This window comes from Bufo bufo, chromosome 7, assembly GCF_905171765.1.
Source record: "Bufo bufo chromosome 7, aBufBuf1.1, whole genome shotgun sequence".
Classification (NCBI taxonomy): domain Eukaryota; kingdom Metazoa; phylum Chordata; class Amphibia; order Anura; family Bufonidae; genus Bufo; species Bufo bufo.
This window is the reverse complement of record NC_053395.1, coordinates 14,519,253-14,544,093: the sequence shown is the minus strand read 5'-3', so window position 1 is coordinate 14,544,093 and position 24,841 is coordinate 14,519,253. Positions and strand designations below refer to the sequence as shown.

General features: G+C 41.2%; 1 protein-coding gene across 1 annotated transcript in view; it reads right to left on the bottom strand.

Annotated features, from left to right (window-relative positions):
- Positions 1-858: 858 nt before the first annotated feature.
- The window catches only part of LOC121008697, a 112,163-nt gene continuing 88,180 nt past the window's right edge, over positions 859-24,841 (bottom strand). Inside the window, exons 7-9 of the mRNA XM_040441393.1 lie at positions 8,662-8,955; positions 5,877-6,209; positions 859-890 (exon numbers count right to left, since the gene is read on the bottom strand). Of these exons, the coding sequence (XP_040297327.1) occupies positions 859-890; positions 5,877-6,209; positions 8,662-8,955 (659 nt within the window). The remainder of the gene's footprint in view (positions 891-5,876; positions 6,210-8,661; positions 8,956-24,841) is intronic.

The window sequence follows — 24,841 nt, the reverse complement described above, 5'->3', positions numbered from 1 at the left end:
ACGGCACACGGATGTCATATGTGTGCTGTCCGTGTCCGTGTGGCTGTGCTGTAAATGATAGAACATGTTCTATTCTTGTCCATTTAGCTGGCAGTTTTACAATGAGTCCCACAAAAAGTGTAGCCGAAGGGCTCATGCACTCGAACGTATTTTCTTTCCGTGTCCGTTCCGGGGGTTTTTTGCGGACCGTATACGGAACCATTCCTTTCAATTGGTCTGCAAAAAAAAACAGAAGTTACTCCGTGTGCATTCCGTTTCTGTATATCCGTATTTCCATTCTGCAAAAAAATCTAATATGTCCTATTATTGTCAACATTACGGACAAGGATAGGACTGTTCTATTAGGGGCCAGCTGTTCCGTTCCGCAAAATACGGAATGAACACGGAGGTCAGCCGTATTTTTTGCGGACAGCACAATACATACGGTCATGTGCATGAGGACAGTGTGCCGTACTTTTACATGGTCCTAAAGAGGTTAAAGAAGTATTAATTCTTATAATATTAGGGCACACTAGCAGGATTTATGTAACATTACAATCATTCGAAGGCTGACATCCAAGACCCAGCTGATTCCGAGAATGCACAGAATGAGATCCCTTAGATTTTTTTGCTCTAGTGTGATATACACCGAAAAAGAGTTCCTTGCCTCCTAATAATTGTGGGGCAAGTGGATTTCAGGTGTAATGTCCTCCAGTGTTCTTTCACCCTTGTTAAATGTTTTGGGCCAGGGAGATCCTGGCTGTGGCCCACTCCCTCCTGCCCACTTATACCGCTGGCAGGAGTGTAAGGAAAAAGGAAAAAAAAAAAAAAAAAAACATAGTAAATCTTCCAGAGTTTTGGGAATGTGACCTTTGTCTTCTATTTCTTGTTTTCCTTCTTCTTCTCGTTACCTGCGATAAAAACACAATAATGTCGGCAAATGTCCACACCAAACCAGAAGAAGTAAATGTTCTCTACACTGTCTGAACACAGCAACCTACACATATCGTAACTGGTGGAACAACCAGTACAAAAAAGGTTAAATTAATTATTCTAATGAATAAATAGGGTCATGACTTAAACTTCTAAGACTAGGTTTCATCAATAGAAACTATACAATTCTCAGGGTGGACATTATGAGGATTCATCTGATTGTCTAATTAACGGCCTCAACATTCATCAAATGATAGTATTCTGTAATGTTTACATTGATTATTGCTCATTAAACTTATTTCATAAACCTACAGTTCATTTTTTTTTTTGTCTTTTGTTTACAATAATATAGTTTTTACCCGAGTGGGACAGAAATAAAGATAAAAATAAAAAGTTAAAAAAGTGTTTTTAAATAAAAAATAAGAAAGTTTCAAGTAAAAAAAAAAAAATGCCCCTTTCTCCAGATTTTATAACAAAAAAATTGAAAAAAAACCCCCAAACAAACACATATTAGGTATCGCCGCGTCCATAACGACCGGCTCTATAAATATGACATGATCCACCCCGTTCGATAAACGCTGTAAAAAAAATTTTTTTAAAACTGTGTCAAAAAAAAGTCACCTTTTTCACCTTACATCACAAAAAGTGCAACACCAAGCGATGAAAAAGGCGCATGCCCCCCAAAATGGTACCAATTAAACCGTCACCTCATCACGCAAAAATGAGCCCTTACATAAGACAATCGCCCAAAAAATACAAATAAACTATGGCTCTCAGAATATGGAGACATTAAAACATAATTTTTTTGGTTTCCAAAATGCTGTTATTGTAGCAAAGTGAAAAAAAAAAAAAGAGGTAGACATATTAGGTATTGCCACGTCCGTAACAACCTGCTGTATAAAAATATCACATCAACTAACAAACCCTCAGGTGAATACCGTAAATAAATAAAAATGAAAACAGTGCCAAGAAAAGCAATTTTTTGTCACCTAACATCACATAAAGTGCAACACCAAGTGATCAAAAAGGCGTATTCCTCCCAAAATAGTAGCAAGCAAACCGTCACCTCATCCCGCAAAAAATGAGACCCTACCTCAGACAATCAGCCAAAAAATAAAAAAGCTGTGGCTCTCAGACTATGGAGACACAAAAACATTTTTTTGGTTTCAAAAATGCTATTATTGTGTAAAACTTAAATAAATAAGAAAAAGTATACATATTAGGTATTTCCACGTCTGTAACGATCTGCTCTATAAAAATATCACATGACCTAACCCCTCAGGTAAACACTGTAAAGATAAATAAATAAAAGCTGTGCTAAAACAACCAATTTTTGGTCACCTTGCCCCATAAAGTGTAATATTGAATGCTAAAAAAAAAATCATATGTACCTAAAAATGGTACCAATAAAAACATCAACTCTTCCTGTAAAAAACAAGCCCCTGCACAAGATGATCGGCAGAAAAAAAAAAAGTATAGCGTTCAGAATTTTTTTTTTAAATGCTTTATTATGTAAAACTGAAACAAACTAAGAAAGTAGACATATTTGATATCATCGCGTCTGTAACATCCTGCTTTGTAAAAATAGGACGTGATCTACCCTGTCAGATGAATGTGGTAAAAAACTAAAAAGAAAAACGGTGCCAAAAGAGCCTTAGGCCTCTCACACACGACTGTTGTTTTGGTCAGCATCCGAGCCGCAGCTCGGATGCGGACCCATTCACGTTGCTCCGTTGCGTGGCCCCGCCAAAAAAATATAACATATCCTATTCTTGTCCGCGCTTTGCGGACAAGAATAGGCAGTTATATTAAAGGCTGTCCATGCCGTTCCGCAAATTGCGGAATGCGCATGGACGCCATCCGTGTTTTGCAGATCCGCGATTTGCGGACTGCAAAACACACCACGGTCGTGTGCATGAGGCCTTATCCTGTAGTTTCCAAAATGGGGTCACTTTTGGAAGTTTTTACTGTAGGGATGCATCAGGGGGACTTCAAATGGGACATGGTGCCTAAAAACCAGTCCAGCAAAATCTGCCTTCCAAAAACCATACAACGCTCCTTTTTTTTCTCCGCCCTGCCGTGTGCCCTTACATCAGTTTGCAACCAAATATGGGGTGTTTCTGTAAACCGCAGAATCAGGGTAATAAATATTGAGTTTTGTTTGGCTGTTAACCCTCGATGTGTTAAAGAATTTTTTTTATTAAAATGGAAAATTTGCCAAAAGAGTGAAATTTTGAAATTTTTTCTCCATTTTCCTTTAATTCTTATGGAATACCTAAAGGGTTAGCAAAGTTTGAAAAATTGGTTTTGAGTAACTTGAGGGGTGTAGTTTCTACAATGGGGTCATTTATGGGGGGTTTCTATTATGTAAGCCCCACAAAGTGACTTCAGACCTGAACTGGTCCTTAAAAAGTGGGTTTTTGAAACTTTCTTAAACATTTTAAGAATTGCTTCTAAAATTCTAAGCCTTCTAACGTCCTAAAAATTTACAAAATTAGGCCAACATAAAGTAGAGGTGTCACTTTCGGTTTTAAAAGCAGAGAAATTTAAATTTTGAAAATTGCAAATTTTTGGGTACATTTGGGATTTTTTCATAAATAAAGGGGAAATATATTGACTCAAATTTATGACTAGCATGAAGTACAATGTATCACGAGAAAAGAATCTCAGAATAGCTTGGATAAATAAAAGTGTTCCAAAGTTATTACCACATAAAGTGATACATGTCAGATTTGCAAAAAATGGCCTGGGCAGGAGGGCGAAAACTGTCCTAGGGTAGAAGGGGTTAAATCTTCATGTCAATTATTGGTTTACATTTTTATGTATTATTTAAATGATGTTTCCAACTTGTGTTTAGATAACATGATGGACAGAGGCACCTTATAATGTCTGCAGGTAACAGTTACATACACTGTAATGTTTTGTATTCAGCTTTTAACCCCTTCTGGACCCTGCCATTTTTCACCTTAAGGACTGTTTTTTTGGAAATTTGACATGTGTCACTTTATGTGGTAATAACTTTGGAACGCTTTTACTTATCCAAGCCATTCTGAGATTGTTTTCTCGTGACACATTATACTTCATGATAGTGGTAAATTTCAGTCAATATTTTTCATTTTTATATAAAAAAAACACCAAATTTACAAAAAATATTGAAAAATTAGCAACTTTATAAGTTTCAATTTCTCTGCTTTTAAAACAGGTAGTCATACCTCATATAATAGTTATTACTTTACATTTCCCATATGTCTACTTCATGTTTGGATCATTTTTTGAATGCCATTTTATTTTTTGGGAAGTTAGAAGGCTTAGAAGTTTAGAAGAAAATCCACTTTTTAAGGACCAGTTCAGGTCTGAAGTCACTTTGTGGGGCTTACATAATAGAAACCACCGATAAATGACCCCATTTTAGAAACTACACCCCTCAAGGTATTCAAAACTGATTTAAAAAAAACTTTGTTAACTCTTTAGAATTAAAGGAAAATGTACAGAGTGGGCCATTTATATGGATACACCTTAATAAAATGGGAATGGTTGGTGATATTAACTTCCTGTTTGTGGCACATTAGTATATGTGAGGGGGGAAACTTTTCAAGATGGGTGGTGACCATGGCGGCCATTTTGAAGTTGGCCATTTTGAATCCAACTTTTGTTTTTTCAATGGGAAGAGGGTCATGTGACACATCAAACTTATTGGGAATTTCACAAGAAAAACAATGGTGTGCTTGGTTTTAACGTAACTTTATTCTTTCATGAATTATTTACAAGTTTCTGACCACTTATAAAATGTGTTCAATGTGCTGCCCATTGTGTTGGATTGTCAATGCAACCCTCTTCTCCCACTCTTCACACACTGATAGCAACACCGCAGGAGAAATGCTAGCACAGGCTTCCAGTATCCGTAGTTTCAGGTGCTGCACATCTCGTATCTTCACAGCATAGACAATTGCCTTCAGATTACCCCAAAGATAAAAGTCTAAAGGGGTCAGATCGGGAGACCTTGGGGGCCATTCAACTGGCCTACGATGACCAATCCACTTTCCAGGAAACTGTTCATCTAGGAATGCTCGGACCTGACACCCATAATGTGGGATAATGGGATCATTTTAAGTTGCCATGTCACATTTGAAGACCTCCTGATGCACCCCTAGAGTAGAAACTTCTAAAAAGTGATCCCATTTTAGAAACTACGGGATAAGGTGGCAGTTTTGTTGGTACTAATTTAGGGTACATACGATTTTTGGTTGCCAAGGTATCAAAAAATAGCTGTTTTGGCACCGTTTTTATTTTTTGTTATTTACAATGTTCATCTGACAGGTTAGATCATGTGCTATTTTTATAGAGCAGGTGGTTACGGACGCGACAATACCAAATATACTACTTTTTTTGGTTGTTTCAGTTTTACATAATAAAGCATTTTTAAAATAAATAATTTTTTAGTGTCTCCATATTCTGAAAGCCATAGTTTGTTTTGTTTTTTTGAGGGGGAGGCGATTGTCTTAGGTAGGGTCTCAATTTTTGCAGGAGGAGCTACTATTTTAAGGTGCATATACATTTTTTGTGAAGTAAAGTGACAAAAAATGGCTTTTTTTCACCGTTTTTATTTTAAAAATTTACGGTGTCAGAGAAGGAACTGCGCATGCGCTAGCTCGCACATCGCGAGATTACAGCGCTCTAGCTTTCTGACGTCGAGGAGCAAGGAGGAGATTCTGAGGACGCGGGGCGGTGCTGGGCTCCTTCACACTGGACTCATCTCCGGGACAGGACTCATCTCAGGTTAATTTGCATATGGACAAATCTTTTTTTTTACACAATAAAAGCACACAGAGCTATCGGGACTGGGTATTGCGGATGTGCTAGCGGTCATCTAGCAACCCATGTCCTCGGCTCTATACACAAAATCCCGGTGACAGGTTCCCTTTAATTATATTTAATTAGCTGGTAATTACTGGAGAAGGACTCACCATAGACTTGTATTGGTCCTGTAGATTTCTCCACGTGTTCTCCTGAGCTCGGATGCTGCACTCTGCAGATGATCTCTGCTCCATCATAGTCTTGTATGGATGGTCTGACTACCAGGCTGGCGGTACAGCTGTACGTGTTGTCAGGCTGTCTCTCTGCCGTGGTTGTAGTGTCCTCGGTTAGGTTTAGATTTCTCTTCACCTTCTTCTTCATGTACCAGGTCACAGTGAGATCGTTTGGAAAGTACTGAGAGATTTTACACTGTAATCTGGCTTCAGTGTTCACATGGAAAACGGGTTTCTCTATTTCTTCAACGACCGGACGCCAGGGAAGATCTAGAAAGAAGTCACAGAAAACCGACCGATGAGGGATATTACCGGACGTCGCTTGTTATTATACAGCTTTACCATTTATTGATCCTCCCGCATATAATTTATTATATCACGAAGCTTCCATCTTACGCAGGACTGCGGGAATTTTTCCTGGTAGTTTTGCGGTGACGTTCAGCTAAGCTTCATTGCAACTTTGTCTTCCAAATTGCATTTAGGTAACTGCTATTGCACCACATTCTGGTCACGTTACATGTGTTAATAATGGCACTATTACCCACAGTGGCCAGGAGATGTATTGGCATGCGGTATTACCATGGTTTAGCGGCAGTGCGGTCGGGGTGTAGCTCTCTGCTGTATAATTCTGCATAATAGTGAGACAATTGCAAGAGACAATTTACAAGAAATTGGATTTAGATCTGAGTTAAAATGTGTTGCTTATCCTGAACGTGAGTCCCCAACAGATTGCTATCATTTCTGATAAAAGTTTCAGACATTTGAGTGCACTGTCCTGCTAGTTACGTTCAATATAAGTTCACTGCAAGTCTTCTACTCGGGTTTGGACTGTTCCACGAGGGTTCAGGTGAATAACCTGGTTGCCCCAGGGCAACGTGGCTCCTTGTCTCTCACCCACAGCACAAGTGGCACGTGACTAAGTAGACTTACATATACAGTCAGGTCCATAAATATTGGGACATGGACACAATTCTAACATTTTTGGCTCTATACACCACCACAATGGATTTGAAATGAAACAAACAAGATGTGCTTTACCTGCAGACTGTCAGCTTTAATTTGAGGGTATTTACATCCAAATCAGGTGAACGGTGCAGGAATTACAGCAGTTTGCATACGTGCCTCCCACTTGTTGCGGGACCAAAAGTAATGGGACAATTGGCTTCTCGGCTGTTCCATGGCCGGGTGTGTGTTATTCCCTCATTATCCCAATTACAATGAGCAGATAAAAGGTCCAGTGGTCATTTCCAGTCTGCTATTTGCGTTTGGAATCTGTTGCTGTCAACTCTCAAGATGAGATCCAAAGAGAGGTCACTATCAGTGGAGCAAGCCATCATTAGGCTGAAAAAACACAGCAAACCCATCAGAGAGATAGCAAAAACATTAGGCGCGGCCAAAACAACAGTTTGGAACATTCTTAAAAAGAAGGAACGCACCGGTGAGCTCAGCAACACCAAAAGACCCGGAAGACCACGGAAAACAACTGTGGTGGATGAGCGAAGAATTCTTTCCCTGGTGAAGAAAACACCCTTCACAACAGTTGGCCAGATGAAGAACACTCTCCAGGAGGTAGGTGTATGTGTGTCAAAGTCAACAATCAGGAGAAGACTTCACCAGAGTTAATACAGAGGGTTCACCACAAGATGTAAACCATTGGTGAGCCTCAAAAACAGGAAGGCCAGATTAGAGTTTGCCAAACGACATCTAAAAAAGCCTTCACAGTTCTGGAACAACATCCTATGGACAGATGAGACCAAGATCAACTTGTACCAGAGTGATGGGAAGAGAAGAGTATGCTCATGGTCCTAAGCATACCACTTCATCAGTGAAGCATGGCGGTGGTAGTGTCATGGCGTGGGCATGTATGGCTGCCAATGGAACTGGTTCTCCTGTATTTATTGATGATGTGACTGCTGACAAAAGCAGCAGGATGAATTCTGAAGTGTTTCGGGCAATATTATCTGCTCATATTCAGCCAAATGCTTCAGAACTCATTGGACGGCGCTTCACAGTGCAGATGGACAATGACCCAAAGCATACTGCAAAAGCAACCAAAGAGTTTTTTAAGGGAAAGAAGTGGAATGTTATGCAATGGCCAAGTCAATCACCGGACCTGAATCCGATTGAGCATTTCACTTGCTGAAGACAAAACTGAAGGGAAAATGCCCCAAGAACAAGCAGGAACTGAGGACAGTTGCAGTAGAGGCCTGGCAGAGCATCACCAGGGATGAGACCAGCGTCTGGTGATGTCTATGCGTTCCAGACTTCAGGCTGTAATTGACTGCAAAGGATTTGCAACCAAGTATTAAAAAGTGAAAGTTTGATTTATGATTATTATTCTGTCCCATTACTTTTGGTCCCTTAACAAGTGGGAGGCACAGATGCAAAACTGTTGTAATTCCTGCACCGTTCACCTGATTTGGATGTAAATGCCCTCAAATTACAGCTGACAGTCTGCAGGTAAAGCACATCTTGTTCGTTTCAGCTCAAATCCATTGTGGTGGTGTATAGAGCCAGAAATGTTAGAATTGTGTCGATGTCCCAATATTTATGGACCTGACTGTAGATCGGCAGTGTACAGCACCTCAACCAGACTATGTTCATAAGATGCTGTTTTTTTTTTTTTTTTTTGCCTTCCTCTGGATCAACTTGCAGGATAACAGGCCGAACTGGACGGACAGATGTCTTTTTTTCGGCCTCATAAACTATGTTACTATGTTACCTGTTACACGGAGGTCGTGATGCTGAGGAGATGTCAGGGATTCATGCTCCCAAGTCACTCGCAGTCCAGAGCGGAAAGCTTTCCAGGGAACTGTGCATTCACTTGTAGCATCAAAGGTCTGTTCTTTGTCCACCGGGATTGGTTTTGTGGTTGAAGGGATTGGTTTATTATTATGTTTTTTAGTCCAAGTAATATTAATATTTGATGGGTAAAACTTTAATAAACTCATGGAGCACGACACTGTGTCTGATCCACCGGGGGTTAACTTCACCGGCTTCACCATCTGCGGAGTCACTGGGGGTAAAAGTGATAACATACTATAAGCATCGTGTGTACAGGTCCGACCACATGGCACACTGTTTGGTCGACCGTCATTGCGTGGTCGTACTCTATGTGTATTAAAAAATCATATAAACTACCCCTTAATCTCTGCTTCTTGATATAAACAAAATGAAATGTTATTGAACGAAGCGACTGAAGACTTAAAGAGTAACTAAACTTTTGTATACATTTTTGTTAAACTTTCCCTAATGCCCTAATAACACTTTTTGTAATATAGTTTATTAATGGTTTTTGTATTTTTATTAGACTTTTCTTTACCTAAAGCCCACGTTTCCTTGTGCGCTTAGGGAGTACGGTCAAGAGTGCATATTGCTTCTCCTGCCCGTGCCCCCAGGAGGATTACTAACTCCTAGCATAGCACATGGGTGCCCTGTAACCATGTGCTATGCCAGGATTAGCTGAGTGGAGCAGGCTTCTGCTTCGCTAAACTAAGGCTAGGTCTACACGACGACATTTGTCGTGCAAAAACAAGTCTCGCGACACATAGGGCACAACTACACAATGTCGCGCGACAATTTTTATAATGGTAGCCTATAGTGCTGCACTGCGACATGCTGCGACTGCAATGCGACAGTCGCAGAAAAATCCATCTTGAATGAGTGTCGCAGTAGCTGCATGTCGCAGTGCGACACCATAGACTACCATTATAAAAATTGCGACATTAATGCGACAAAATGTCGCGCAACAAATGTCGTCGCGTAGACCTAGCTTAAGAGTGAGCAGTCAACTGTGTACAGAGAAGAAGGTTTTAAGCGCACAGGGAAACGTGCGCTTTAGGTAGGGAAAAGGGTAATACAAATACAAAAACCGCTAAAGGGGTTTTCTCATCTCAGACAATGGGGGCATATCGCTAGGATGGGCCCCCATTGTCTGATAGGTGCGGGTCCCACCGCTGGGTCCTGCACCTACAACGAGAACGAAGCGGGGAGCGCTGTGGCTGGAGGACCCCAGATTTCCCGGGGTCGGTCCACCACCAAGCGCATTTTCGCATGTGCATCCGCCCTCCGTTCATTTCCCTGCTCCGTTCTCTTTGTAGGTGCGGGTCCCGCACCTATCAGACAATGGGGGCATATCCTAGCGATATGCCCCCATTGTCTGAGATGGGAAAACCCCTTTAATAAACTATATTACAAAAGGTGTTGTTAGGGCATTAGGGACCGGTTAATAATAATTTGCACAAAAGTTTAGTTTTTTCTTTAATAACATTCATGAAACTGGGTTCCAGATGGATTACCTTCTCCATAGGTAATCCATATTAATATTGGGATCAATAGCTGCAAAATCCTTCCCAAAAGCAATGTGCCTGCAGTGTCAGAAGTGTAAGGAGAACCTGAATAAACCATTTCAGTGTTAATTTATTAAACAGTCCTATAAATAAAGGTTTTGAGATGGACATACGGTAAGTTTTGGTTTCCACAAAGTTTGCTGCTTCAGGGTTTTGCACCTTTTTGTCAGAAGTTTCTATAGTGAAGTACAATGATAACATTTCATACATTGAAAAGACTCAATGGGGGAGATTTATCAAACTGGGCCAAAGTAGAACTGGCTTAGTCGCCCATAGCAACCAATCAGATCCCACCTTTCATTTTTCATAGCTCCATTGAAAAAGGACAGGTGGAATCTGATTGGTTGCTATGGGCGACTAAGCCAGTTCTACTTTACACCAGTTTGATAAATCTCCCCCAATATTTCCAGAGCTGACTTTTCTTTTTCAAGACTTCGTTCACCCTGCATGCTGAAGTTCAGCTTCTGGGCCAAATCCTGCTTGATGGCAACCCACTCCTGCCTAATCAGTGCTTGGAGTTTGTTTGTTTGATTTTGATTATTTGTATGGCTAGTTTGAGATCCAGCAGGCCACTCCATCAGGGAACAGTCCGCCAAATCCCCTGCATTCCCGGAACCAACTGTATCACCGTCCGGCCCCATTCACTATAATGGGGACTGGCGGCGATCCGACCGCAACCTGGCAAATATGCTGAGAATCTGATGGACAAATACAGCTGCGCGCAGCCGTTTTTGTCCAGCTGCTTCTGCCATGTTTGCCGGGTTATGACCGGATCGCCACCGGTCCCCATTATAGTGAATGGGGCCAGCGGGTGTCCGGCAGTGCTGGATCCAGACATCTGCGGCAGGCTGCTCCCTGCTAGAACAGCCTACCAGAGATGTCAAATGCAAGTGTGAAAGAGGCTTAAGACGTGATGTGTGCACATACAGACATATGCTTACCTATCTAAAAGGAGGTGTCAGCATATTGTGATCATCACATTTTATACATAGCCAGGTTTTGACCAAGGTGTTTCACTGAAAGGTGTGGCCTTTCATGCTGTGGATTCTGCACATGGACATTTTAATGTATTGAAAATAAATTGGAATGCTTTTATGAGACTTCTTCCATTGTTTCACTGTTTTCAAGGCTGCTCTGCGGGTCCATCCATGCACCCTGGAATTTTCCTAATAGGGGAGTAGTGGGCTGACATCATACAACCTCTTGTGTGCATGAAGGCAGCTCTGTCCTGCCATGTTCATCAGGCCTTAATATGTTAAAAGTGCCCTGGAGCAGGGGTACTGTGAAGTCTGGACATTTGTGGACATTTGCCCCTGTTTCCCCTACGCAAAATTATATACTTCTTACTTTATTTCACTAGGTTTACTTGCATTGTTTAATATCATGTAATTGCATTTTATATGTATGTTGTGATATATATCCTGTTCATTTGCACTGTATTTCTGAGGCACTATGGAAAGGGTTAATGAATACTGAAAGACTTTTGGGACTTTGAATGAGAAGCTGGTAATTTTTCCACAGTTACCATAGAGTTTAAAGAAGAGCCAGACTTGTTGACCACCAAAACCATACAGACTGACCTTGTGACTTGTTTTAGCTGTGTCTTGTTTTAGCTTTGTTGTTAAGTCTGGAAAAACTGCTGTGTCATTGCTATTGAGTATCATTGAAGCTCTTATGTAAGTCAGTGACAAATGGGAGTAGTAACTTTGTAATTGTTTGTGCTCAGTTTTTCCACTCCACCCTCTCACTAGAAAGTTCCACTCTAGCTAGAAAGGAGAGCACTCAGAGACCCTGTTGTGCTGCAGTTAGGGCCCAGTGCTTGGAGGGGAAGACTCATTCTACATGAGTGACCAGAAGAAGATGCTAGGATGGGGACGCTGAGCTACAGACCATGGGGCACCAACCCTGTGACCAAGGAGCCACCCGGACTATTGAGCTATAGACCGTGGACCTTCAGCCTTTGACCAGGGCACCAGCCTTCTGAGAGAGACAGGGACAGCTGGCTCAGGCATTTTCTCAGCATCAAACCCTTCTTCTGCCAAGAAGGAGTCTAGAGGAGCCAGCCCTATGTCTCGCCTGTATTGTTGTGCACCTGAATTGCTCCAGTAAAGAAGCACACTAATTTACTCCAGACCCTGACTCTCTGGACTTATTTCCCATTTGGACGAACCATCCCTTCCGGAGAGCAGCAACATGTGGTGACACCTCGACGGTGTCCAAGGGACCACCCCAAACTCGGCCACTGCACGACAACATAATGATGACATTCCTCACTAATGGCATCTAAAGACCAAACAGGTGATACTAGCCAGTACATTGGGTGTCTGTCTATTAAAACCACCCTCCCATTGGAATGGGATTTTGATAACTTTATTTACATCTACCGTACTTATATTTATTGAAGATTTCCAGTGCAGAATCCACAAGACCACAGCCAACTACCTACACTTACCCATTGCCTTAGGCCCCTTTTCAGATGAGCGAGTTCCACGCATTGAGTCCGATGTGTGGAACTCACTCGTCTAAAAGGGGCCTTAGAGTATTAGTGGGTTGTGTTCATAGTAAAAGTCCAATACTCACATGATATCAAGATCCGTCCTGTAGTCCTTTCTATAGGGAAATCCAAACGTGGGTGATTTACTTTACACTTAAACTGAATCCCATGATGTTGCCTGAGTAATGGACCAAGTTGTAACGAGGCTTTATAGTGGTGTCCAGAATCAGAGCGTTGCTCTTTCTTGAGCTCAGTCTGGTTCTTGTGCTCTTCTACAGGGACATATTCATGACTTGTTCTCTCCTTTACAAACCAGGTCACGGTCAGTTTGGTTTTGATGTCTGTGTTGATGTCACAATGCAGTGTTAGTTTTTTATTTAGTGATATAATTGTGGGGGTGATTATTTCACCAACTTCTGGAATTGAAGGAAGACCTATAAATATAGGAAAATGTTCATAACGATCATTAAAATGGCAATAGCAGCACGTCACATTTGTAGTACAAAAATTGCAAAATACAGGAATCATCAGAAAAAAATTAAATCATTTATTTTGGAGCCTTTCTATGCGAGAGAGAGAGAGAGAGAGAGAGAGAGAGAGAGAGAGAGAGAGAGAGAGAGAGAAAGATAATACTGCCTCTTCTTTGGGCTTTGAAAAGGGAATTTTGGGGGTCATTTATTAGGACTGGCATTTTAAATGCCGGTGTTAATAAGCCCCTACACTGGCGGGGAATCCGCCAAAGTTATGAAGAGGCGCCGGACTCTACATAACTTCGGCGCATCCAGCACCAGTCTAAATGTAAGCCAGCTTCCTTGGCAAAAAGGAACACGTGCAGAGATAACAACAACCTTTGCAGGACACAAGGACCTTGATGCTCAGGCAACTGGGAAGGGGGCTAAGCAACTTATATAGGTGCAGGAAGGCTAGGATTGGACAGCATGGTCACATGTGCTAGCCCAAAAAGCACAGGAACTGACGTGCACCCGCCCTTAAGTAAAGAATACAGGAAACAAACTGAAAGCATGCTGTGCCCAGGCCTGGAAGGAAACAGTGGAGCAGATTCCAGGATGGACAATGCCTGTAAGGACAGAACCCAGGCCTGCGGCGGAAACGGAAGTTACTCTGTATGCATTCCGTTTCCGTTTTCCTGTAATTCGGTTCTGCAAAAAAATAGAACATGTCCTATTATTGTCCGCATTACAGACAAGGATAGTACTGTTCTATGAAGAGCCAGCTGTTTTTGCGGATCTGTTTTTTGCGGACCGTCGTGTGCATGAGCCCTAAGGCTGATAGAAAATCAAAATTAACAAAGCTAGCTGCAGCCCCAGAATCCACAAAAGCTAAACAAGAAACAGACCTTTCTAGTAAAGACAGATTAACAGGCAATAGAACCCTTCACGCAGACACTCCAAATGGTAGATATGCAAATTCATGTATTTATTCAATCGGACATGATGGTACAATATAATAATAAAACGTTTCGGGCTAAAGGAGAGCCCTTCGTCAGGCTAGATTGTGACCAGGGTAAAGGAAGGCCGGCGCTTTAAGCTGCAACAGGCCGTGCTGAAACTAATTTGCTTAGGGGACAAACAGCACATTGCCGCAGAGTTGTGGCAGGGGATAAGAGACCAGACTGAGCTGTGGCTCTCGCCACTCAACCTACAACCAGGCATGGTTGTGTCTGATAATGGCCGTAACTTGGTGCTCGGCAAGCTCACACACATACCATGCCTAGCCCACGTGTTCAACTTAGTGGTTCAGCGGTTTCTCAAAACCTACCCCAATTTGCATGAGCTAATGGTGAAGGAGCGCTGTGTGTGTGCCCATATCCGAAAGTCATCTACAGCTGCCACTGGTCTGGAAACACTGCCAGTTGTGCGACGTGAGCACGCGCTGGAACTCTACGTTCCACATGTTGGCCAGGCTTTGTGAGCAGTAGTGGAATACCAGCTGCAACATGGTCGTCGCCTTTTCAGTCAGCTTCCACTGTTCACAAGCGACGAGTGGGCATGGATGTCTGATTTCTGGGAGGTTTTACACAACTTTGAGGAATCAACACCGATGGTGAGCGGCGATGCCGCTATTATCAGCGTAATCATCCCACTTCTGTGTCTACTGAAATGCTCGCTGCTTACAATGAAGGAGGACGCTTTGCATGTAGAAGAGGTGGAATTGGGGGAAGACTGTACACAGGGTGATAGCCAAACCACCCTCAGTTCGTCTTCTCAGCGCGAATTGAATGATGATGAGGAGGAGGAGCAGGAGACTGTTGCCTTCGCTATAGAGGGTAGTACCCATAGCACGTTTATTTCATCTGTTCAGCGTGGAGGGGCCGAAGAGGAGGAAGAGGATTAGGAGATTGAGATTGAGAGGAGGAAGAGTCTGGCACACATGGCTGACTATGTTATGCTGCCTTTCCCGTGACCCTCGCGTTATACGTATTTTGGCCAACACTGATTACTGGTTGTTCAACCATCATTTGAAATTCACCACTAACATGAAGTAGGATGTATCATGAGTAAACAGTCCCAGAATGGCCGGGATAAGTAAAAGCGTTCCAAAGTTATTACTAGATAAACTGACACATGTCAGATTTAAAAAAGGGGGCTCCGGCATTTCGTCCAAACTGGCTGTTGCTTGAAGGGGTTAACATTGGGGGTCTGATCTGAGGTCTGATGAAAAATCTATATTTTTTCCTTGTTCTCCTCCTCTAAAACCTAGCTGCATATTATAGGGCAAAATATTGTAATTTGGGAATAATTTATTGAATTTAATTAATGATTTTAGAACGATTAAAAATCAAAACATTGGTTGATTCATTGGTGTTACATGAAAGAACAAGGATGTGATAGTGATTATTTGTACAACCACAACATTGTATTACCTGTGTCCCTTATGTACATCTCTCTCCTTTCTGGTCCACCCAGTGATCCATGGCTCCAAGTGACTATGATCCTAAAGTCGGGGTCATCGATATTCTCCTGAGTGACGGTGCACTGACTCCTCACATTATAGGTTGAGTCTGGATGGTCTTCATAGGTTTCTCTGGATGTTACTTTACTGTGTGAACTGCAGCTCCACTTGATTTCTATCGGCTTGGGGTAAAAACCCTGCAAACTGAGAGTACAGAGACCTTCTCCTCTCTGTCTGAGAGACCACCGTATGGGCTCCTGCATCCTGGGAGAAGCTAGACAAGAGAATAGATGTTACACCGCTGCAGAATAGGGAGAAATCATCTGGTTTGGTAAATTTGTCAATTCCATAGATGTTAATTTTCTATTTAGGCTCTGTAGTTGATGAAGATGCACTAGTTATCAATTAGTCAGTTCTTATTCTGTTCTGCTTCTCACCATGAAGGGTAAATAACAGTCCAGGAGTCTAGGAGATACTGTATTATTCAGATTATAATTTAATGTCCAGCTTTTTACGCTGAGGCCCCTTCCTTACTATTGGTTGTAATTCACGCCAACCATTTAAGAAAACTATGCCAATAAAATTATAAATTGTCTCAATTTATGGGGTCATTTATCAAACTGGTGTAAAGTAGAAGTGGTTTAGTTGCCCATAGCAACTAATCAGATTCCACATTTCATTTTTCACAGCTCCTTTGGAAAATAAAAGGTGGAATCTGAATGGCTGCTATGGGCAACTAAGCCAGTTTTCCTTTACATCAGTTTGATAAATCTCCCCTTTAGTGAATAAATAAAATGACTGTTGGAACCAGCATATGATCCCCGTCTGTCAGCATGGACCACCTGGCTGCTGCTTACCAACAACTCAAGAACAGGGAGGACCCCTCTACAATAATTTACCCGAATGCCACATATAGACAGGTACCACCCTAACTCCTCCCACAGTTTTTACACTACATAGACAGTAATATACGGAAACGTGCGGATTGTTCACGATTGGTGTGCTATTACTTTGTGTAACGTTTCACTGAATGGTTCACAAAATATCGGCGTTTTTGTGGCGAAATTGGCCCCATAGGAATGAATGGCGGAATGTTCAAAGCTAGAGTGTGAGCTGAAAAATCAGGACATGATTTCTAAACTGCCACCACTCCCTGATTTTCAAGCCCACCTACACAAATCTTATATCAAAACATTCAGCTATCCCTGCTGCCACTTAAAATAGTTTTCACAATATGACCATTTGTTTGCAACTCACGCCGTCCATTGACATTCATTGAAACTCCACTCTAAACTGCGACTGTGCCTTCATTTTTAATATTTCAGAGACATACTATGCATCAAAATGTAGGTCTGGGTCTTGTGATTCACACAATATAAAACTCTTCGCTGTAGGATTTATAACCGTTTGAAGATGGCAACCGCCAGTGAAGTGAGCAAATTGGAGCAGTTTGTTTTTGACCGGATTGTTCACGATTGGTGTGCTATTACTTTGTGGAACGTTTCACCGAATGGTTCACAAAATATCGGCGTTTTTGTGGTGAAATTGGCCCCATAGGAATGAATGGCGGAATGTTCAAAGCTAGAGTGTGAGCTGAAAAATCAGGACATGATTTCTAAACTGCCACCACTCCCTCATTTTCAAGCCCACCTATATAAATCTTATATAAAAATGTTCAGCTATCCCTGCTGCCACTAAAAATGTCCACGGCTAAGCCATAGTCCTAATAGTTTTCACAATATGACCATTTGTTTGCAACTCACGCCGTCCATTGACCATCATTGAAACTCCACTCTAAACTGCGACTATGCCTTCATTTTTAATATTTCAGAGACATACTATGCATCAAATTGTAGTTCTGGGTCTTGTGATTCTCACAATATAAAGCTCTTCGCTGTAGGATTTATAACCGTTTGAAGATGGCAACCGCCAGTGAAGTGAGCAAGTTGAAGCAGTTTGTTTTTGACCGCTCTTCTCTGCCCTTGCTGTAGAGTGAGTTGCCATAGGAACCCAGGTGTGTGAGCAGCCAGCAGAGTGACAAAAGCTAGAGTGTGAGCTGAAAAATCAGGACATGATTTCTAAACTGCCACCACGCCCTCATCTTCAAGCCCACCTACACAAATCAGCTGCTAATGTTTTTATAAATGTATCTTTTAATGTAACTGTGAAGCACTTTGAGAAACAACAATGCAATTAAATGTGCTATATAAATACACTGTGTGCAGAATTATTAGGCAAATGAGTATTTTGACCACATCATCCTCTTTATGCATGTTGTCTTACTCCAAGCTGTATAGGCTCGAAAGCCTACTACCAATTAAGCATATTAGGTGATGTGCATCTCTGTAATGAGAAGGGGTGGGGTCTAATGACATCAACACCCTATATGAGGTGTGCATAATTATTAGGCAACTTCCTTTCCTTTGGCAAAATGGGTCAAAAGAAGGACTTGACAGGCTCAGAAAAGTCAAAAATAGTGAGATATCTTGCAGAGGGATGCAGCACTCTTAAAATTGCAAAGCTTCTGAAGCGTGATCATCGAACAATCAAGCGTTTCATTCAAAATAGTCAACAGGGTCGCAAGAAGCGTGTGGAAAAACCAAGGCGCAAAATAACTGCCCATGAACTGAGAAAAGTCAAGCGTGCAGCTGCCAAGATGCCACTTGCCACCAGTTTGGCCATATTTCAGAGCTGCAACATCACTGGAGTGCCCAAAAGCACAAGGTGTGCAATACTCAGAGACATGGCCAAGGTAAGACGACCACCACTGAACAAGACACACAAGCTGAAACGTCAAGACTGGGCCAAGAAATATCTCAAGACTGATTTTTCTAAGGTTTTATGGACTGATGAAATGAGAGTGAGTCTTGATGGGCCAGATGGATGGGCCCGTGGCTGGATTGGTAAAGGGCAGAGAGCTCCAGTCCGACTCAGACGCCAGCAAGGTGGAGGTGGAGTACTGGTTTGGGCTGGTATCATCAAAGATGAGCTTGTGGGGCCTTTTCGGGTTGAGGATGGAGTCAAGCTCAACTCCCAGTCCTACTGCCAGTTTCTGGAAGACACCTTCTTCAAGCAGTGGTACAGGAAGAAGTCTGCATCCTTCAAGAAAAACATGATTTTCATGCAGGACAATGCTCCATCACACGCGTCCAAGTACTCCACAGCGTGGCTGGCAAGAAAGGGTATAAAAGAAGAAAATCTAATGACATGGCCTCCTTGTTCACCTGATCTGAACCCCATTAAGAACCTGTGGTCCATCATCAAATGTGAGATTTACAAGGAGGGAAAACAGTACACCTCTCTGAACAGTGTCTGGGAGGCTGTGGTTGCTGCTGCACACAATGTTGATGGTGAACAGATCAAAACACTGACAGAATCCATGGATGGCAGGCTTTTGAGTGTCCTTGCAAAGAAAGGTGGCTATATTGGTCACTGATTTGTTTTTGAATGTCAGAAATGTATATTTGTGAATGTTGAGATGTTATATTGGTTTCACTGGTAAAAATAAATAATTGGAATGGGTATATATTTGTTTTTTGTTAAGTTGCCTAATAATTATGCACAGTAATAGTCACCTGCACACACAGATATCCCCCTAAAATAGCTAAAACTAAAAACAAACTAAAAACTACTTCCAAAAATATTCAGCTTTGATATTAATGAGTTTTTTGGGTTCATTGAGAACATGGTTGTTATTCAATAATAAAATTAATCCTCAAAAATACAACTTGCCTAATAATTCTGCACTCCCTGTAAATAAAAGTTGAAATGCATTTCTCACTCTATGAAGCTTGCCAGGTGCACTTTTTAAATTTGATCAATTGGTTAGTGTAATGTTTACTATCTTTACTCACTTTAAACACTCCACGCAGTTACTCTGCCCAGTCCAACCTTTCCACAGTTACTCCAGTCACTCCAACCACACAACAGTTACTCAAGCCCCTCCACCCAGTTACTCCACCCACTCCAGTTGTAGACTACTGGTGGAGGCAAGAACACTTCACACAATTTCCACAGAAATTGTAGCTTTTCTAGTTAATTATGTATTGGTTCTGGGTGGTAATTACTGAAGGACTCACCATAGACTTGCATTGGTCCTGTAGATATTTCCATGTGTTGTCCTGAGCTCGGATGCTGCACTCTGCAGATGATCTCTGCTCCATCATGGTCTTGTATGGATGGTCTGACTACTAGGCTGGCGGTATAGCTGTAAGTGTTGTCAGGCTGTCTCTCTGCTGTGGGTGTAGTGTTCTCAATTAGCTTTTCATATTCCCAATTTGTCCTCTTCTTGTACCAGGTCACAGTGAGATCGTTTGGAAAGTACTGAGAGATTTTACACTGTAATCTGGCTTCAGTGTTTACATGGAAAACGGGTTTCTCTATTTCTTCAACGACCGGACGCCAGGGAAGATCTAGAAAGAAGTCACAGAAAACTGACCGATGAGGGATATTACTAATTGATAAGTATTATGTACTGTATCTGCCATTGAGAAACAAGCTTTGAAAGTTCTTAGAAGTTGATAACTTTTAATCAGTAAATAAAAAGATAATGGCAGTAAGATTTCGATTGCTTAGGGTATGTTTACATGGCGGAAATACAAAGTATAGTTGCTTTAACCCCTTTACACATTTGTACGTAACTGTACGTCCAATTCGCATGTAACTTAGCGCAGTTGGATGTACAGTCACGTCCAAACTGCTCACCAGGGCTGTGACACTATAAAGTGTCACAGCCCCAAAGTCTCCGCTCTCCACGACAGTAGAGATACCGGTTGGCATGATACTTAAGGCGTCCGGTTGCCATGGTAACCATTGGGCTGTTGCAGAGGCCAAATGGTTACCATGGGAACTGGACTCTTAGTGTCAGTGCAATACTGACAGTACAGTACATTGCAATAATATTGCAATGCACTGTACAGCAATAAGGCCCACTGGATCCTCAAGATCCAAGTGTGACTTGATTTAAAAAAAAAGAGTGAAAATAAAACAAAGTAAAAAAAGTAAAACAAAAATATTTTTTAATAACAAAATAAATAGCCTTCTCCTTTATCCGCTCATTTATAATGGATTAAAAAATTAATAACACATAATTGGTACCTGATCTATAAAAGTATCATGTTACTAATCAAAATGACAGAATTGCTGATTTTTCCCCTTCCCAAATTTTTTTATTAAAAGTGATCAAAAAGTCATATTTACCCCAAAATTATGCCAGTAAAAATGACAGCTCTTCTCGCAAACACCAAGCCCTCACACAGCTACATTGGTGAAAAAAAAAAAATGTTATGGAGGTTAGTGTATGGCGATGCAAAATATAACTTATTTTTAACACAAAAGTGATTTTATGGTGAAAAACTAGTAAAACTATATTGATTTGGTATCACCATGTCCGTATCAACCCACAGAATAAAATTATCATATCATATATACCGCATGAGGAACCCCATAAAAATAAAAACACTGATAGAATTGCTTTTTTTTACCTCCCTACCACTTTATAAAAAGTGATCAAATAGGCATATGTACCCCAAAATTATACCAATAAAACTACAGCCCTTCCCGAAATAAAAACAAGCCCACACACAGCTGTATTGGTGGAAAAATAAAAATGTTATGGCCCCTAAAAACAATTTTAGCAAATTCCATGTAAAAAAAAAACTGATTGCTGCTTCTTCCCTTCTGAATGCTGCCATTTCCCCAAACAGCAGCTTACAATCACATATAGGGTGTTGGCGTATTCAGGAATAAATGCATAGCAAATAACGAGGGGGGGGGGGGGATTTACTCCTGTTATGTCTTGAGAAAATAAAAAATTTTGGCTAAAACAAAATTCTAAATTCTATGAATGGTTGGTTCAAAGCATTCACTTCACCCCTTGATCAATTCATTGACTTTTGGGGTTTTTCCTTCTATCGGTAGCTCAGGGTCTCTTCAAATGTGACATGACACCTGAAAACCATTCCAGAAAAATCTGCCCTACTTTAACAATATGGCGCTCCTTTCCTTCTGCGCCCTGCTGTGTGCCCATAAAGCAGGTTACGACTACATATATAAACTGCTCAATCAGGGTAATAAATATTGCTGTTAATCTTGCTATGTTACAGAAAAAATTGATTTATATGGAAAATCTGCACACAAATTGAAGGGGGTCATTTATCAAACTGGTGTAAAGTAGAACTGGCTTAGTTGCCCATATTAACCAATGAGATTCCACATTTCATTTTTCACAGCTCCTTTCGAAAATGAAAGGAGGAAACTGATTGGCTGCTATGGTCAACTTGCCAGTTCTACTTTTCACGACACCTGAAATTTTTAAATTTCACTTCCATTTTGCTTTAATTCCTGTAGAACACCTAAAGGGTTAATAAAGTTTGTAAAATCAGTTTTGAATAGTTTGAGTGGTGTAGTTCCTAAAATAGGGTAGTTTTTGGGTGGTTTTTATTATGTAAGCCCCTTAAAGTCACTTCAGAACTGAATTGGTCCTTAAAAACAAGGTTTTGAAAATTGTCTTGAAAATGTCAAAAATTGCTTCCAAAATTCAAACATCCTAAAAAAATTGAATAAAAGTTACAAAATTATGCCAATATAAAGACATATGGGGAATATTCATTAATAGCTATTTTTCGAGTAATCACAATTTGTCTTACAATCATAGAAATTCAAATAGAAAATCAAATTGCTAATGTTTCCAAATTTTTTACAAATTTGGGATTTTTTTTTTACATAAAGGTAAAACTTATCAACTAAAATTCACCACTAACATGAAGTATGATGTGTCATGGGAAAACAATCTCAGAATTGCTTGGGTCAGTAAAAGTGTTCCAGAGTTATTACCACTTAAAGTGACGCATATCAGGTTTTACAAATGGGGCATTTGGTCCAAACTGGCTGTTGCTTGAAGGGGTTAATCTTCCATATGAACTATTAAGTTGCCACATTGTGGTCTGAATACATGTTATAATGCCACAGTACTAAGCTTTAAATGGAATTTGTCATCAGTTTTATACTGCTCTGTTAACCTCTTAGTGACCACCAATATGCCTTTTTACAGGGGTCACCAAGGGGGCCTTAGGTTGGGCCTTCATCTTTTTACAGTGCACGGTGCAGAAGTGTGGATCCAGGCTGTTTAACCCTTACCTTGTATGAGGCTACAGGGGGAGCTGACTCCCTTTGTCTCCAAATTGCCATTATACAGCTCTGTAATTCCAGCAAACAGTTCTTGTTATTGAGGTGCAGGAGCTGTTTATTACAAGGAAATATTTCTACCTCTTATTAGCCCTTGTGCGGTGCAGTTACAGCCATGTCCATAAATATTGGGACACCAACACAATTCTAACATTTTTGGCTCTATTCACCAGCACAATGGATTTGAAATGAAATGAACAAGATGAGCTTTACCTGCAGACTGTCAGCTTTAATTTGAGGGTATTTACATCCAAATCAGGTTAATGGTGCAGGAATTACAACAGTTTGCATCTGTGCCTCCCACTTGTTAAGGGACCAAAAGTAATGGGACAGAATAATCACCATAAATCAAACTTTCACTTTTTAATACTTGGTTGCAAATCCTTTGCACTCAATTACAGCCTGAAGTCTGGAACGCATAGACATCACCAGACTTTGGGTTTCATCCCTGGTGACGCTCTGCCAGGCCTCTACTACAACTGTCTTCAGTTCCTGCTTGTTCTTGGGGAATTTTCCCTTCAGTTTTGTCTTCAGCAAGTGAAATGCATGCTCAAGCGGATTCAGGTCCGGTGATTGACTCGGCCATTGCATAACATTCCACTTCTTTCCCTTAAAAAACTCTTTGGTTGCTTTTGCAGTATGCTTTGGGTCATTGTCCATCTGCACTGTGAAGCGCCGTCCAATGAGTTCTGAAGCATTTGGCTGAATATAAGCAGATAATATTGCCCGAAACACTTCAGAATTCATCCTGCTGCTTTTGTCAGCAGTCACATCATCAATAAATACAAGAGAAGCAGTTCCATTGGCAGCCATACATGCCCACGCCATGACACTACCACCACCATGCTTCACTGATGAGGTGGTATGCTTAGGATCATGAGCAGTTCCTTTCCTTCTCCATACTCTTCTCTTCCTATCACTCTGGTACAAGTTGATCTTGGTCTCATCTGTCCTTAGGATGTTGTTCCAGAACTGTGAAGGCTTTTTTAGATGTCGTTTGGCAAACTCTAATCTGGTCTTCCTGTTTTTGAGGCTCACCAATGGTTTACATCTTGTGGTGAACCCTCTGTATTCACTCTGGTGAAGTCTTCTCTTGATTATTGACTTATACACACATACACCTACCTCCTGGAGAGGGTTCTTGATCTGGCCAACTGTTGTGAAGGGTGTTTTCTTCACCAGGGAAAGAATTCTTCGGTCATCCACCACAGTTGTTTTCCGTGGTCTTCCGGGTCTTTTGGTGTTGCTGAGCTCACCGGTGCGTTCCTTCTTTTTAAGAATGTTCCAAACAGTTGTTTTGGCCACGCCTAATGTTTTTGCTGTCTCTCTGATGGGTTTGTTGTGTTTTTTCAGCCTAATGATGGCTTGCTTGACTGATAGTGACAGCTCTTTGGATCTCATCTTGAGAGATGACAGCAACAGATTCCAAATACAAATAGCAGACTTGAAATGAACTCTGGACCTTTTATCTGCTCATTGTAATTGGGATAATGAGGGAATAACACACACCTGACCATGAAACAGCTGAGAAGACAATTGTCCCATTACTTTTGGTCCCTTAACAAGTGGGAGGCACATATGCAAACTGCTGTAATTCCTGCACCGTTCACCTTCTTTGGATGTAAATACCCTCAAATTAAAGCTGACAGTCTGCAGGTAAAGCACATCTTGTTTGTTTCATCTCAAATCCATTGTGGTGGTGCATAGATCCAAAAATGTTAGAATTGTGTCGGTGTCCCAATATTTATGGACCTGACTGTATATGTTCTAAAGCATTTTTTGGCTTGTATAAGGCTCCTTTCACATCACCGTTTCTCCTTTCCGTTCTCCGGCTCCGTTGAGGAGCCGGAGAACGGAAAGGACGGATTCTGCAGATAACTGAGACCTAACTGAGCGTAGCGGAGCCTAAAGACCCCATAGACTATAATGGGGTCTGTTCGCTGTCCGCTCAGAACATGATT